Below are 17,151 nucleotides of genomic sequence, written 5' to 3'. Positions count from 1 at the left end.
GTAGCACCAAGCCAAGATTGTTATATCACCTCAACTCCAGTTGAGTCTCCAAGACTCACGCAAAAGGCGATCAGTACGAGACGCTGTAGCAACACTCCAGCAGTGGAAGAGAAAAAGTTAAATTTCTCTAGCATAGCTCTTACATCTAGTTCACAGAAACAAATGCCAGACAGAAATAACAACAATGGACATCGAAGAAGGCCTTCAATAGATGTATTGGAAAGCTTTTAGAGCACCTGCTAGGCCTGTCACTTTTATTACATAGCTTCTAAAAATCTAAACTCACGGCATTCTAGTCATAAGTGCATCAAATGTGCAATATTCTTTAATAATTACTTTATTGTAATTCTGTATTTGTTTCAACAAATTTCACAAACTATTCACATTAGTTTTTCTAGCTATCTCGCATCACTGTAGCTGCCACATTTTTACGCTGTCAACCTGCATGGCAGCATCGTCACCCTTCCAGGTTGGCTGCCACAAATTTCGGCCATTCCAAAACTTTTCTAGAGCATTAGTATCTCGATTAGACCATGGTTTTGAATATCCAGCATTTGATACACTGTCGGGGAAGAAGCTGTTTGTTCCACCGACAGCGACATTCATGATCAAGTAGAACTGAAACATAATTAGAGATAGCCAGTGAGCTAGAGTATAAAAACTTTCAAGTGAGAACAACTTCTTTTGTTGAATCTAGACAAAGGTGACAGAGTAATTAATACTAGGTAGCCCAAAAAATATGTAAGCTGTTTAGTAACTTCTTCGTCATACTGACAATATTAATGCTGTTGTTATATTATATCAAGTATATGTTATATTAATTTAATATTAATCTATATATATATATATATATATATATATTAAATGTATAATCCTATATTATATTAACATATATATATTAAATGTATAATTATATATTATATTAATCTATATATATTAAATGTATAATCATGTATTATATCAATCTATATATATTAAATGTATAATCATATATTATATTAATCTATATATATTAAATGTATAATCATATATTATATTAATCTATATATATATATATTAAATGTATAATAATGTATTATATTAAATTATATCAACTGGTACATAAGTAACCTATAGAGTAAACCTTATATTGGTTGCCAGTGGATTATGTAATTAATGAGTCATTATACCTTTTATTGTACGTTATGTCAGAAAAAAATTAAAGTTGCAAAAAGTTATTCAATGTGAGTTTCAACCAGTTTAGGTACATAGAGCTGAATAAATATATATATTGCGATTACCGCTAAAGCAAATAGATCATCAAAAAGATGAGATGTTGAACTTTTTGTGTAGAAAAAAGTGGCCAATACCGCAAGATTTGTCAGCACTTTACTGTAGAAAATTGAAAGTTTTCAAACTTTATGTATAAAGTGCTAAATTCCCTTAGATAATAGGCAATAAACAAAAAGGTTATGTTGTGTTTTCTTAACTGAAGTCTTTTCATCAGAAAATTTCTGTAAGACACAAAATTAGAACTAAAAATATGTTAGTGTTTGAATGCTCTATTTCTCAGAAACCGCCCTGCATTTTTATAGTTGATTCTACAGCTGTTATTATTTCTAATTTGTTATTCTTGTATATTTGAAAGCTAAACAGCAACTGACTTACTACATAAGTGAGACAAAAGAGTAAAAGGATTATTACATAAGAATTACATAACAGATGAGCAAGTCATTATGAACAAAGAGTCTGACAACGGCTATATACAAATACAAAATAATGACTGTGGTCAAAGTCAACAACTAGTACATATTCAACATATTTAACATGTTTTACATAGTCAACAAAGCGATACAGATACAAAATAGTGTATACTAACTTGAAAATCATAACATAACTCCTAATATGGACAACTGAATGATGTTAACCATAGCTCCTACTCAAGTGCAGGGCTTCAACTCGCCCTCTCCATCTAACAGCAGGCATCGCTCCACCACACTCTACCGCTAGTATAAAATAGACATAAGAAAGTGCTATACCTCTGAGTCAAACGGTCCATTTTTATGTGGCCAGATGCTGCTTCCTGGAAGGTTACCCCACCTGAAGAAACCTTGGCCTGGTGTAGCAAACCTCGTGATGTGATCACCATCCAGATAAAAGCTATCAAAAATGAATGAAGTTGTTAGACTTTGGATTAGCACCATATCGTACAAGTAATGTACTAGTAATGTAATCGTACAGTACAAGTAATTCTATATTATATTAAATCAAAGAAGCTAATGCAACTGCTCCGTTTGTTATGAAAAACTGATTGAACAAGGCTTATCCAATGTTTGGCTAACACGCTAACAATAGCACAGGCACATTATTCCGCTGGTTTAAAGGTACTTTTTAGTAGAAGTGAATAAAACATTTTGTTTAAGTCTGAAGCTTTTTAAATATCATAATTTATACTAGAAATTCCCTTGTCATACAGCCCACGACCAAAGTGATATTGGGAAAAAAGAAAGGGTACTGATGGTTGAGAAATGCAATATTAGCAGTCAAATGGCACTGCAGTGCAATAGGAGAACTGCAATGGTAGCTGTAATGTACTGGGTGTTATTATGTACAACAAACAGCAATAATGAAAGGAAAAGATTATACATGTACACGTATGTTTATATCTCTCCCCTGCAATAGAAGAAATGCAATATTAGAAGTAAAATGGCAAGCTGCTGTGTAATATACACAGTTTAAAAGTTGGTTGTGTTGAATGTAAAATGGTGTTGACAGCGATCTGTAACCAAAGTGAAGAAATGGGTCATGATCGCAGAAATCATGGTTAAGTCAGGTGTGCAAGATTTAGAGTTATCTACACTAGCAGAAGAAGAAAATTCTCAGTTATTTTGCAAAAAAAATTTGATTGCAGCTTAATTACAGCAGATTTTATGGTCAATAAACTGAATGCATGTTTACCATTAGTGCAAAAACATAGTTCCGAGAAAACTGGTGGTAAAGTTTGAAAAATGAAAACCAATGCACAATTTGGTTTACATTTCAAAACGTCATAGCAACCAATATCAAGAAGTTGTATTTTTGTATTTATATGCAAAAAATTACGCTGAATTAAAAAAATCTAAACAGCTTTTAGTTAGTTGTCACAGAGATTGATGTTTAACTATAAGAGAATGTAGGCCTATTACTTAATTTTGCAGATATTAAAAATGGCTTGGCAGTACCGCGATATTGGGCACAGCCGCAGTATCATCTACAAAATCTTTAGAAAAATAATAACAGTAACATATTGCACACCATCGGTCACTATATACTTCGATGTTGTAAATTCGAATGATTATTCTTATAATTAAATCTTATAATAATCTTATAAAATTAAATAATTATTTTTATAATTAAATATGGTAATAAACTTATAAGAATTGTTAAAAAAATATCCTCGTCATTTCCTTTATTTTTACTGCTTTGGACATCAGTTAGAATACCAAAGTACTTATTATAAGTGTCCAAAATGTCAGTAACTTTAAAATCGGCAAAAAAAAAACGATTACTTTTCAGTACTTCTACGTTAATTACAGAAACCTTCGGCAATTAGACAATGCCATAGACTGGTGTGATGTGCACGTTTTTCTCGGGAAATGCACACGACTTAATGGTCCTACTCTCTGTCGCACGGCTTTATCGGCGTTTCATTGGCCGGTCTTAATTTTGATTCAAAAAAGCTTGTCAGGTTTTAATGGCGATTTTAGGCCAAATTAATCTGTCTAGTTATGTATTATCCGATCAGATGGATAAAGTTTAGGATATTGTCTACAATTTTCAAAGACAATTTTCAATGTGTCTTGTAACGTTATTACACCTAAACGACTCCAAACAAAAATGATTAAATTTGTTGATGAGGTTTCGGTACAAGGGTTTGAGTACAGTGTTGATGAATAATTTTCGAAACTTGTGTGCGCATATGCATTTATCATAAAGCTCCCAAGCACTCGCTTTGCTCGTGTTTGGTTGTGGGACAAAAAAAAGTGCTGAATTGCTTTAAAAAATGATTGCTTTATATTACTGTTCACTTAGTTTCTGACAGAGTTGATCTTACTCCATTCCATTTTGGTCCCAGTAGAGTGTGTATCTGTGATAACCATCTGCTAGGGTTTGGCTCGCTACTTTCTTGTGAGCTGTCGTCATGGAGTACTTGTTGATGTGCTCTGTTCCCCAGTGCAGGGTGCTGCCCATATATTCAACTCCTAAATCACCGAAGTGCCTGTTTCCTCGAGACTCCATGATGTCTATTTCTCCTGACTGTGGCCATGCGCCATACTTGCCTGCTCCATTTCGATCGCCGTAGTTTGGAAGCATCCAAAGTGCTGTTAGTAGGAATACATATGCTTGTAATTGATACATTTTTGCAAACCGTTTAATAATAAAATGGAAAATACATGTTTATCTTCATTAAAATTATGGTAATCAAGGAGATTAATAAAGAAGTCAACACAACATGAGAGGACAAAGCTCCATCAACAGTTTATTAAACAATAAAATAGCAGTTTCATCGAAACACAATCTATAAATTGCACTTTTTAGGTAGGGTTTATTTTAATAATTTAGTCATTTAATCTTATGATGATGAGAAAATTATAAAAGTTTTTGGTGCTTATTCAGATAATAGTTACTCATATCTATAGTTATCAGGAAAACCTAACCCGGATATTTTTACATAGGCCTACTAAAAAATTACCTAATTGCTCATTAGTTGTTGTGGTTTAAAATTCTATTTAATAAATTTAACTTTGGCTTAATAAAATAAATGTTGATTCATTTGAATAATTACAAATAAGAAATAACAGCCAATTTAAATAAGAACATAATGATATTGATTGTAAGTATGAAGAAAATTAGGCTTATACTGCAGCAGCTGTTCATTGCAAAATGTAACACAAAATTGTGCAATTGCTGCATTTCTGACCTGCAGTATAAGTTTTCATCGTCTGACATTCACAACTACATATTGTTAAAACAACTTAAACTTTACCATACTTTAACTGCTTTATGCAGTTAAGAATGAGAAGATTTTACATGGGTGTTAATCAAGAGATTTCCATTTCTCCGGCTCTAGTCACTCAAATTAGCTTACGATTGTTAGTCATAATTTTGAAACAAATTAATTTAGGTAAATTATAATTTATGGTATAAAAGCATGGGTATTTTTGGACCTCCAGCTAAAAAAATTTAACTACTAAGAAATTAAAAAATGTAGTTTTGTTCATGAAATCAGCTGAAAAAAATTTCATAGCACAGAAAAAAGTTTTTAATATGAGTCTGTAACTTTGACAAAAAACTAATTTTCATTTAATTATATCCGTTTATCAAGTAAGATTTTTAAAGACAACCATCAAAAGTAGAATTATTTTATCGGAATAATAAAAGTCTGTTCAGCTCATTATCCGAATAAAGTCATTCAGATAATGTTAGTCAATAGAATCTTAGTAAAAGCTTAAAATAATGAGAACAAGTTGTCTCTACAAATTAAGTAATAATTTATTTCGTAGTAATTTAAGCCCATTGATTGTTATAGAAACAGCATCTGGGAGTCTACATATTCCAGGATAAAAGCAAGTTATACATGGAAGCGTATCATACCTGGCCATAACCAATCGCCTCTTGGCATTTTAGCTAGAATTTCCACCTTGCCATAGCGAATACCCTTGCGAGATCGCAGTTTTGCTGACAAAATAGGGTTCAGGAATCCATACTTGCCTTCTCTCAAACAACCATAAACAGCGCTCATTGTGCACGTCCCGTACATTTCTATAGGAAACAAGGTTACATGAATCATTATAACCTCCTTATTTTAACCTCCTTAGACACATCCTGTGCAGCTGCTAGTTAGTAGCGTGCTGGCCAATTGCTTTCAATAGAGTCTTTCATATTTACTCCACACCTTTTCATATATATCACTCTTCAAAAGTAAGTACTTCGTACTTCGTAAGTACAAAAGTAAGTACTGGTAATACTTCTTAAGTATTACCAATTACTAAGTTTAAGATAAAAACCCTTGTCAGGCCTCAAAACTTAATGCACTAGTTTACTATCTAAAATACTGAGTCATTTCAGATCTGTATTCAATTAGTTTTATTCGTACTTGATCTTCAGTGTTTATTTTAGACATATTCTCATATTTAAATATACTGATCTTCATCATCAGCTTCAGTATAATAACAGCAGACTTACGCTTGACATCCCATCTACCAGTTGTTAGAAAGTTTGCTCCGTATTTGTCTGTCGTCATGGTCTAAAAGTAGAAAGTATTTTACTGAAAGGTATAATAGTGTAAACCATCAAATATGATCTTTTTGTCTACAAAGTAACTTAAAGTCTTACTGTTATTCATTATAACCACATTATTATTTTGTCGTTAGTATATAATATTTAATTATTAATTAGAGTGTGTGTTTTGCTGTTACCCTACATAAACATGCCTTAGCAGAAAGTTTAACAGAAAATGGTATCACATGAAATAAATTAAAAACGTAAGGAAATAAACTTACTGGTTTAAGGAAAAGGGCTCCATTTTTTGTGAAACTGTTTTCTGGCAGGTTAGTATAAGCCTGGAACTCCCAGTTCTATAAGATAAAGAATTATACGATATTTCTCAGTGATGTCTTGGCAGTGTTTATCAAACCTCAATAAAGTTAAAAGCCAATAGAGTGAAAATAGAGTGATAGTCTTATCCTAGTTAAAATATACCATAGAATCCAAATTATGTGTGCAAAATTATACTGCAGCATATAATACAAGCTAGAATAAATTATGTTACAGTGCGGTATAACAGCAGGATATACATGCAACGTGACATGATATACATTCAACATGACATGATATACATGCAGCATGACATGATATACATGCAGCATGACATGATATACATGCAATGTGGCATGATATACATGCAGCGTGACAAGATATACATGCAGCATGACATGATATACATGCAATGTGACATGATATACATGCAGCATGACAAGATATACATGCAGCATGACATGATATACATTCAGCATGACATGATATACATGCAGCATGACATGATATACAAGCAGCACAACATGATATACTGTACATGTAGCGCGACATGATATACATGCAGAACAACATGATATAAATGCAGCATGACATGATATACATGCAGCATGACATGATATACATGCAGCATGACATGATATACATGCAGCATGACATGATATACTGTACATGTAGCGCGACATGATATACATGCAGAACAACATGATATAAATGCAGCATGACATGATATACACGCAGCATGACATTATATACATGCAGCATGACATGATATAACTGCAATGTGACATGATATACATGCAATGTGACATGATATACATGCAATGTGACATGATATACATGCAGCACAACATGATATACATGCATCATGACATGATATACATGCAGCGTGACATGATATACATGCAGCGTGACATGATATACATGCAGCGTGACATGATGTACATGCAGCACAACATGATATACATGCAGCGTGACATGATATACATGCAGCGTGACATGGTATAATATACTCGAAAATACCACAAGGTTTGGTCAGCTGCAAGATGACAAACTATAGCGTCATATAATATACTATAATAATATATAATGTATATAACATACATGTATATATAATATTATACATTGTATCTAATAATTATATTATAATATTATTTATAATTATTATAGTATTTTTATAATTATATAATATATAATAAAACATAGCAAAGCATAATTGAGTTTGATCTGATTTATAAAAAAGATACAGGCCTAACATAGTATAACTTATTCTAATGTTATATAGCATTATATTATAAGTATTGAAATATAATATAATGTAATAACTATACGTAATAAAAATTGAATGTATCATATATCATTATGTATTGTATAAAAACTATGGAAAGAAATAATATTAAGCGAAATGTCCATCAAGTATATTTAGGCAATGTAATAAAACTAAAATGCAATTTACCAAACTATAAAGTAATACAGATTAAAACACAGCAAATTTTAAAACAAGGCTTTGTAATAAAAAGCTAATAAAATATTAAAGATAATGGGCTTTACATAATATAACAAAATGCATCACAAAAAAGTGTATTCTGACTTAACATAACCTATGTAATAGAGTTCAGGAAATGCTAATCTCTATTTTTAGTAGTAAGTTATAAAACCTCAGTATGATTTATAAAGCTACTCACTCCACCTCCCCAGAGAGACACCTCATGCTCCCAAATACCCGTATTTAGTTTTCCATTGAATTCATCATCCACCACCAGCTTCAGTTTTCTACCATTCCAAGTTTCATCTCCACCAGAGCTTGGTGGGTTTACTGGGTCTAATGGCTTTACTGGATCTACTGGTTTGACGGGATCAACTGGTCTGACCGGGTCAACTGGCTGAGAAGAGCCACCTGTAGCTACCCACCTAAAGATAATTGAGACTTGCTGTCAGAAGGTGTCTCAGTTGAATTTTTAGTCTGTTACAAATGTCCTACATGAATTTAGTAAAAAAAACTCTAATTTCAAATACAAATATCTCAATCTGACATGAACCCTCAGTACCTTGTACTTCGGTTCATTGCGTCTGCGAGGTCGTCACAGAGACCTGTACAAATGCACCTGCACTCCGATGCTTTCTCATGTACGCTTATTGATTTTGGTGACCTGCGGTAGTTGCATGCAGCAGTGGTAATTACAAAAATGGAGCTGTACCGCAGCGAAGGTTCTGTGAGGTCTGATGAGGCCTGAGTTTTCATACTCTTGGTGAGGTCTGTTTTGGAACCGAGATAATTTTAGCAATTTTGCACATAACACAAACAATCTGCTCACAAAGAGCATGATTTACAATGTTACTTATGGAGATACATAAATCTTCATGACAGAGTTTGGTGATCGACGCCTGGAAGTCCACGCTGTGCAATAATCTTTTGTTATACATATACCTGAGATATTTTTGACCTGGTTATTTGAGAATTTATCTGGATTGTTGTTAGGTACTCTACTAAAGGCTGGTTCACACTATGTCGCCGTATCTCGGCGTTGATGCAACAATACTTCGGTGATTGTCGATGATGACAATGTTCACACTAGCACAAAGCCATCCGCGTTTGTATCAGGGAACAGTCGTCGAGATTACGTTCTCATATATAACGCAGTCACTGGAGCGTCAGCGATGGGCGTGGCCTAATTAATAACAGACCATTGAGACGCGCGTAAACATTCGCGTTTCGGTTTAGTAGCAAAAGCTAGTACCACGCGCATCGACTGATCGCTTTTGTTGAAGATGGATAGAAAATTAAAACTAAGAAAAGTAATTGTCTTAGCATTGCTCAGACGAAGCAACCGACTTAGACAACAGCAGCAGCAGAGCTTTACACCTGAAAAGGCATAAAAGAAGATGGTAGGTGCGTCCAGCCTAGAAGAGAAGAAATCAAGAAGGACAATTTAACGCACTCTATTATACATTGCGCAATGAGAACTGAAATGTTTTTTTCGGTGAGTAAATGTACATAGGCCTTACAAGAATATTTTCATAAATTTATCATAAACAAAACAAGTCAGTATAAAAATGTTGTCGTGTGTCTCTGGTCCCTGCTAGTCCAACGAGTGTAATATAGTCCTGCAGCAATTATCATAAACAGAATCCAGATCCAGAAACCACGCTATCCGCGATTGCGAATTGTCTTCGCCGAAATGGTTCACATTACACGTACTGTCGTCGATGCTCCGCGAACTATCGGGAAAGTTTGACAGCTACAAACTTTCCCGACGTGTCCGCGATGCTTCGTCGATGCCATCGATTCACGGTTCACATAATCGACGATGAACGCCGAAAGGGAAACGCCGAGATACGGCGATATAGTGTGAACCGGCCTTAAAGGCCGGTTCACACTATATCGCCGTATCTCGGCGTTTCCCTTTCGGTGTGTAGGAGTTGTAGTTGGGTACTCTACTGAGGTGTGTAGGAATTGTTGTTAAGTACTCAACTGATGTGTGAAGGGATTGTAGTTGGGTATTCTACTAAGGTGGGTAAGGGTTGTAGTTGGATACTCTACTGAGGTGTGTAGGAATTGTAGTTAAGTACTCAACTGATGTGTGAAGGGATTGTAGTTGGGTATTCTACTAAGGTGGGTAAGGGTTGTAGTTGGATACTCTACTGAAGTGGGTAGGGATTGTAGTTGGGTACTCTACTGAGGAGTGTAGGAGTTGTAGTTAGGTATTCTACTAAGGTGTGTAAGGGCTGTAGTTGGATACTCTACTGAGGTGGGTAGGGATTGTAGTTGGGTACTCTACTGAGGAGTGTAGGGGTTGTAGTTAGGTACTCTACTGAGGTGTGTAGGAATTGTTGTTAGGTATTTTACTGAGGTGTGTAGGGATTGTTGTTGGGTATTCTACTGGGGTGTGTAGGGATTGTAGTTAGGTATTCTACAGAGGTGTGTAAGGGTTGTAGTTAGGTACTCTACTGAAGTGTGTAGGAATTGTAGTTGGGTATTCTACTGAGGTGTGTAAGGGTTGTAGTTGGGTACTCTACTGAGGTGTGTAGGAATTGTTGTTAGGTATTTTACTGAGGTGTGTAGGGATTGTTGTTGGGTATTCTACTGGGGTGTGTAGGGATTGTAGTTAGGTATTCTACAGAGGTGTGTAAGGGTTGTAGTTGGGTACTCTACTGAGTTGTGTAGGAATTGTTGTTAGGTATTTTACTGAGGTGTGTAGGGATTGTTGTTGGGTATTCTACTGGGGTGTGTAGGGATTGTAGTTAGGTATTCTACAGAGGTGTGTAAGGGTTGTAGTTAGGTACTCTACTGAAGTGTGTAAGGGTTGTAGTTGGATACTCTACTGAGGTGTGTAGGGATTGTAGTTAGGTATTCTACAGAGATGTGTAGGAATTGTAGTTAGGTATTCTACTGAGGTGTGTAGGGGTTGTAGTTAGGTACTCTACTGAGGGATGTAAGGATTGTAGTTGAGTATTCTACTGAGGTGTGTAGGAATTGTTGTTAGGTATTTTACTGAGGTGTGTAGGGATTGTTGTTGGGTATTCTACTGGGGTGTGTAGGGATTGTAGTTAGGTACTCTACTGAGGGATGTAAGGATTGTAGTTGAGTATTCTACTGAGGTGTGTAGGGATTGTAGTTAGGTATTCTACAGAGATGTGTAAGGGTTGTAGTTGGGTACTCTACTGAGGTGTGTAGGGGTTGTAGTTGGGTACTCTACTGAGGTGTGTAAGGGTTGCAGTTGGGTACTCTACTGAGGTGTGTAGGAATTGTAGTTGGGTATTCTACTGAGGTGTGTAAGGGTTGTAGTTGGGTACTCTACTGAGGTGTGTAGGAATTGTTGTTAGGTATTTTACTGAGGTGTGTAGGGATTGTTGTTGGGTATTCTACTGGGGTGTGTAGGGATTGTAGTTAGGTATTCTACAGAGGTGTGTAAGGGTTGTAGTTGGGTACTCTACTGAGTTGTGTAGGAATTGTTGTTAGGTATTTTACTGAGGTGTGTAGGGATTGTTGTTGGGTATTCTACTGGGGTGTGTAGGGATTGTAGTTAGGTATTCTACAGAGGTGTTTAAGGGTTGTAGTTAGGTACTCTACTGAAGTGTGTAAGGGTTGTAGTTGGATACTCTACTGAGGTGTGTAGGAATTGTAGTTGGGTATTCTACTGAGGTGTGTAGGGATTGTAGTTAGGTATTCTACTGAGGTGTGTAGGGGTTGTAGTTAGGTACTCTACTGAGGGATGTAAGGATTGTAGTTGAGTATTCTACTGAGGTGTGTAGGGATTGTAGTTAGGTATTCTACAGAGATGTGTAAGGGTTGTAGTTGGGTACTCTACTGAGGTGTGTAGGGGTTGTAGTTGGGTACTCTACTGAGGTGTGTAAGGGTTGTAGTTGGGTACTCTACTGAGGTGTGTAAGGGTTGTAGTTGGATACTCTACTGGGGTGGGTAGGGATTGTAGTTGGGTACTCTACTAAGGTGTGTAAGGGTTGTAGTTGGGTACTCTACTAAGGTGTGTAGGGGTTGTAGTTGGGTACTCTACTAAGATATGTAGGGGCTGTAGTTGGGTATTCTACTGAGGTGTGTAGGAACTGTAGTTAAGTACTCAACTGATGTGTGTAGGGATTGTAGTTGGGTATTCTACTGGGGTGTGTAGGGGTTGTAGTTAGGTACTCTACTGAGGTGTGCAGGGGTTGTAGTTAGTGTAAGGTGAGGTGTGTAAGAATTGCTTTGGTGCTGCCAGGTTGCTGTAGTACTCAATAACCTTGTTTGCGATCAAAAATCTGAAATTTGCATAGTTTATTCTCAATAAGTTTATGGGTTGTCGGTTTAGCTTTCACCCAGTTTTCAATCCCCTCGACAATATTAGTTTATCGACATTAATTATTAATTATCATTGATAATAATTTATTGATTATATCGATTAAACCTTAAAGTTTGTTAGTAAAAATTAAATTTATGTGTTTATATGATCTTGGAAGTGTTGCTTCTGTGGCTGCCATTTTATGCATGTGTCAAGTGAGACAAGGTTCAGTCATGTCTTAGTCAGAGAATTCGTACAGCTCACAGATGTCACCAGATCAGCCTAACCGGCTTGGAAACTAAATCATGATGTATACATGTGTATTATAGGAGCTTGAGATGGGAAGACTAGAGTAGCTTTGAACTGGTCGCACCTCAAACTTTTGAGCCTATAAGAAGCTCTTTTAAGAACTGCATTGGATGCTCCACTATACATATTTTGCTGAAATACCAGTCATCAATATTTTTCAGCTCCTGGACTATTGTGACGAATTATATAGTTTCATCTTTGTATGCTTACTGGTTGAGCAAGCATTTTTTTCGATTACACAAAATCCTTTACTCCAGTCGTAACCGACCCGTTCACATTTTAGTGACAAAATCACAGAGATATTACTTTTGCTAACACGCTATTAATGTGTATATACTATATACTTACTTTTGATCTGTCACCTGCTTCCCTCCTCCATTGACAAGAGCATAGACCCAGTAATAAACTGTGTCTCCATTGTTCACCTTCACATGTCTGTTTTCATGAATCCATTTGTTACCTAGAGAAGTGACCATCTAATACAGAATACAGCTTGGAAAAAATCAGAATTAAAACATTTTAATACTGGTACTATTGAGAAAGTTTTAATAAATTTGTTATGGCAATGCGGCCAAATATTTTTTTAATATAACTTCATCATTTATTTTATAATTTAACCAAGAATTATACATTTTTAACTTTTTGCACACAGTTGCTAAAAATACAGCCGCCTCAAAACACTTGCAATGCAAATGCTACATATATGCAGATTTCTATACAAATTTTACTTGTGAATGCACCAGGTTGTGCGGAGTTGTGCTCACCTGTCTTTGCACGCAAATCATAATTCCACTGTCCAGCTCGTACACCATGAAGAGGACTGTTTATACTATAGTGCACTGCAACCAGTGTTGCTCCGGGAATATCTTTAAGACACACACAAATGGCGTCAATATATAGCTTGTTATATTAAAAATAATCTTCGATGCAAATTTGATAAACATTGGCATTATATAATATTATATGATATTGTACTGAATAGACGGCAAATCTGCAGTCAGAAGGATTCAATTGAGGCTTAGAATTAAATGAGGATCTTGATATAATACAAACAAACAGTTTTTACAAAGCAACCTCTTCTCCAATTTCATTTGTAACTAACAGTGCTGAAGTAAGCAAATAGCTATTTTTATTTTACATATTGTTATGTTGTATTAATTGTACCACATTATTTTATGTTAAATTATGGTGCATTTTATTATATTGTATTATTCTACATGTATTATATTATATTAATATGTATATATTATTCTATATATATATATTATTTATATCGAATATATATTCTATAAATATATATTATATTTTGGCTTATTTTATTTTATTATATTGCATCATATTACGTTTGACTTGAAGGTTGACTTGCAACAAAGTTCACATTACAGTTGTTCGGTATCAAAAGATTCACCATGTCTTACTCTGCTGTGTTGTAGGTGCAAAATATGTGAAAATGTGATTACAAGCTCTTAAAAGCAAAAAAAAACGAACAGCTAATTGCAGCCATCACAAAAACGCCGTAGATTGGAATCCCTTTTCAAAACGGCTCAAATGGGACGTAGTTCAACACGATGGCTTCTGTATACACTTTCACGCAACCTCATTCGTTGAAATATTTTCACAAACATACTTCAAGAATTCAATAAAACCATGTATATTGTCCTTACGCCTCAATGTTATCATCATTGTAATGCTGTCACTTTGAGCACTGATATCTCAAAACCTACCGTAAAAATTCGTTTAATTTTTCAACCTTAACTCGAAGGAGTGCATATCATCTTCTGATAAACATGATGAGCCTGTTGGTCACCTGTGATAGTCGAAATGTTCTCCAGAAATTTTTTGCGCTATTTGGCAGGAAGTATGGGTCACATGATCAGATTGTGACTAGATGATTAAACCAAGCCGAAACAAAACTGTAAAGTAGCGAGCATCTATATTTGATACAGGGTCTTTGGTAAAACCCGAAGTGTTTGTCATAAACTAGTGCTACGAGACGTTTTATAATGAGCCTTTTATTGGCCTTTCATTTCACGTGATAACATCATGTGATCAAAAACAATAACCGCAATGTTTGAGTATGTCATCGAGATAAAGAGACTCCAATCTACAGCGTTTTCAGGATGGCGGCAGATTAACTGTTCGTTTTTGAGCTTTTAAGAGCTTGTAATCACATTTCCGCATATTTTGCACTTACAACACAACAGAATAAGACATGGTGAATCTTTTGATATCAAATAACTGCAATCTAAATTTTTTTGCATGTCAACCTTTAAGCAATTCTCTATATCTTTGTTTTTAATATAATTATGTATACTATTGATCAAGTAACATATATATTTTTTAAACTAATGCCTTGAAAAACTCACCTGATATCTCAAAACGCAATCCTTTCGGGCTAAGTAAAGAAAGCTTCCTCTCATAGATGCCTTGACTCAATCCAATAATGGCGGCTCTAAAAGCATTAATTAACCAGAATAACCAAAATCTGTAACTGATACGAGTGACTAGAGAAAAGAACTTCTCATAAACATCAAAGGCAGCCACTTCTAGCCTAGAGCTAGTTAAGCAAGTATTTTGTTAAACTTGGTTGTGTTCATGTTATTTATATAAGTGCTATACAAAGAGCATGTTCCATTCATCAGCATTGCACTGCTTGCTCATGACCTTCAGGTTTTTATAAATACACACTACAGGTGAAGATAACTCTTGTACTACTTGCTTTGTAAAGCCTCGGTTCCAGTTTTCAAAAAAATGTTTTAATGTTCATCTGATAACAATAGATAATGACAAACATAAATTCTCTCATCTTTGTTAGACCTAAAACATTAAATATGATTAATATTCATTGTCTTATATTTTTAGAATACTAATAAGAAAATATGGAGCTGTTTACATGAGTATTTACAGATGTAATAAAAATGAAGCCTTATGAACTTTAAGATTACTAAATGTTGGGGTTTTAAAGCTACTAAGCTACTTTCAAGGTTACAAAAGCTTTTAGGTTTTAAGGTTACTTACAAGCCAACCAAGAAGAGCACCTGTCGCGCCATGTCAGCGAAAGAAACTGCTAGATCATGCTAAAGATAATGTGGCGTGAACTTGTGTGACTCAACAGATGGTTGGCTACATTATGTTCTTAATTGCTTGCTTTCGCAAGTCTAAACAGCTTTGGATGCCACCTTCAAATTTGACGAATTCTTTTTAGGTGTTTCACTAAGGATGAAATGTGTTGATGTCATCTATTGTGACTTAGCATTGGAGAAGTCAATGCGCAGGCAACAATAAGTTTAATACAGCTTAACTCTTGCTATAAACTGCTATATCGGTTGCTTTCTGTGCGAATAGAACTATAAAACTTAAGCAGTTTGTAGAACCTGTTCTATTTTTGCAGTCTTAGAAACAATACATGTACTTGGTTTGTTAAAACCACAGGCTACATGAGCGAGTAACATCATATTCATAAATAAAATACAATTGGAATTGCATATTTATTGCTTAAATTCAGTGCGCATAGTTTATTGACTTAAAAATTTCTTTATTTTTCAACATGAAAACATCAATTGTAAAGTAAATAATCATAAGATGTTGATGAAAAAAGAATTTTCCACATGTCTAACTCAATTACTGCATAACTTTGATAGAGTCTAGATGGAGTCCCCATGCAGTCTACATATACTAGTTGACTAGAGATTTACACATTCATTTTAGATGTTGATAATTTGATCAATGTTTCATATAACATATTTATTCCTATGGGACATTACAGGATATTAGAGGATAGTAGAAGATATTAAAGAGTATTAGATAATAATATAGTATATTAGAGTAGATTAACAAAATTTGAAGGTATTGCATTTATAAACTAGAGAAATAAATTAACAAGCCACCAGGACTAGGGCACGTAGGCAAAACAACTCACATGATGATTGGGTTAGATTGATGAGAAACAGCGCGTGTGGATGATATATGCTTTATCTCAAACATGTATCCCAGCTTTGTAACACGGCATGTACCAGTGCACGCTTTATAATTGTCATAGATTTTAGCATGTGAAGGATAACCTAAATGTACTGATAAATCCTACTCGCATGCCATTAGGCTGCCAGGTATGTCAAAAAGACAACTCCAAAATTTTAGAATAGTTGAACCTTGATCGACATCATAGGGCTACCTTGCAGTTGGTGCATTGTCCACCTCTTGTAACAAGGGCACATAAACTTGGCTAATAGTTGCAATAAATTTCTTTTGAAATTTATTCTGACTTTATTATTATTGAACTTTAACATTCCTTTTTGCAGTGACAGGTGTGGGTAACTTCAAATATTTACAAGAGCTATTTTCAGGATCCAAGTTAGTATGTCTGCTATCCCTGTATAAAGTATAGCTACATGTATCGTCAGTCTATGAAAAAAATATCTACGTTTGGACCCATTGCTGGTCACGAGGCTGCTGAACGGCAATTACATAAGGTTGGTAAGAGGATTGTGCCTAGAGTAACTCTTGCAACCTAACTAGT

At 34.9% G+C, this 17,151-nt stretch overlaps 1 protein-coding gene across 1 annotated transcript; it reads right to left on the bottom strand.

The window, feature by feature from the left end:
* Window positions 1–393: 393 nt before the first annotated feature.
* LOC137389016 (beta-1,3-glucan-binding protein-like) lies at window positions 394–15,685 on the bottom strand. The gene is made up of 11 exons (XM_068075475.1): window positions 15,654–15,685; window positions 15,002–15,087; window positions 13,400–13,501; window positions 12,984–13,095; window positions 8,238–8,463; window positions 6,522–6,596; window positions 6,205–6,265; window positions 5,614–5,781; window positions 4,073–4,340; window positions 2,019–2,139; window positions 394–618 (listed from the first exon to the last, which is right to left on the bottom strand). The coding sequence occupies exons 1-11, from the start codon at window positions 15,683–15,685 to the stop codon at window positions 409–411; spliced, it is 1,461 nt and encodes a 486-aa protein (XP_067931576.1). The 3' UTR covers window positions 394–408.
* Between the last annotated feature and the right edge of the window lie 1,466 nt (window positions 15,686–17,151).

Source organism: Watersipora subatra, chromosome 1, assembly GCF_963576615.1.
Source record: "Watersipora subatra chromosome 1, tzWatSuba1.1, whole genome shotgun sequence".
NCBI classification, from domain to species: domain Eukaryota; kingdom Metazoa; phylum Bryozoa; class Gymnolaemata; order Cheilostomatida; family Watersiporidae; genus Watersipora; species Watersipora subatra.
The sequence above is the reverse complement of the archived record's forward strand: the minus strand, read 5'-3'. Positions and strand labels throughout refer to the sequence as shown.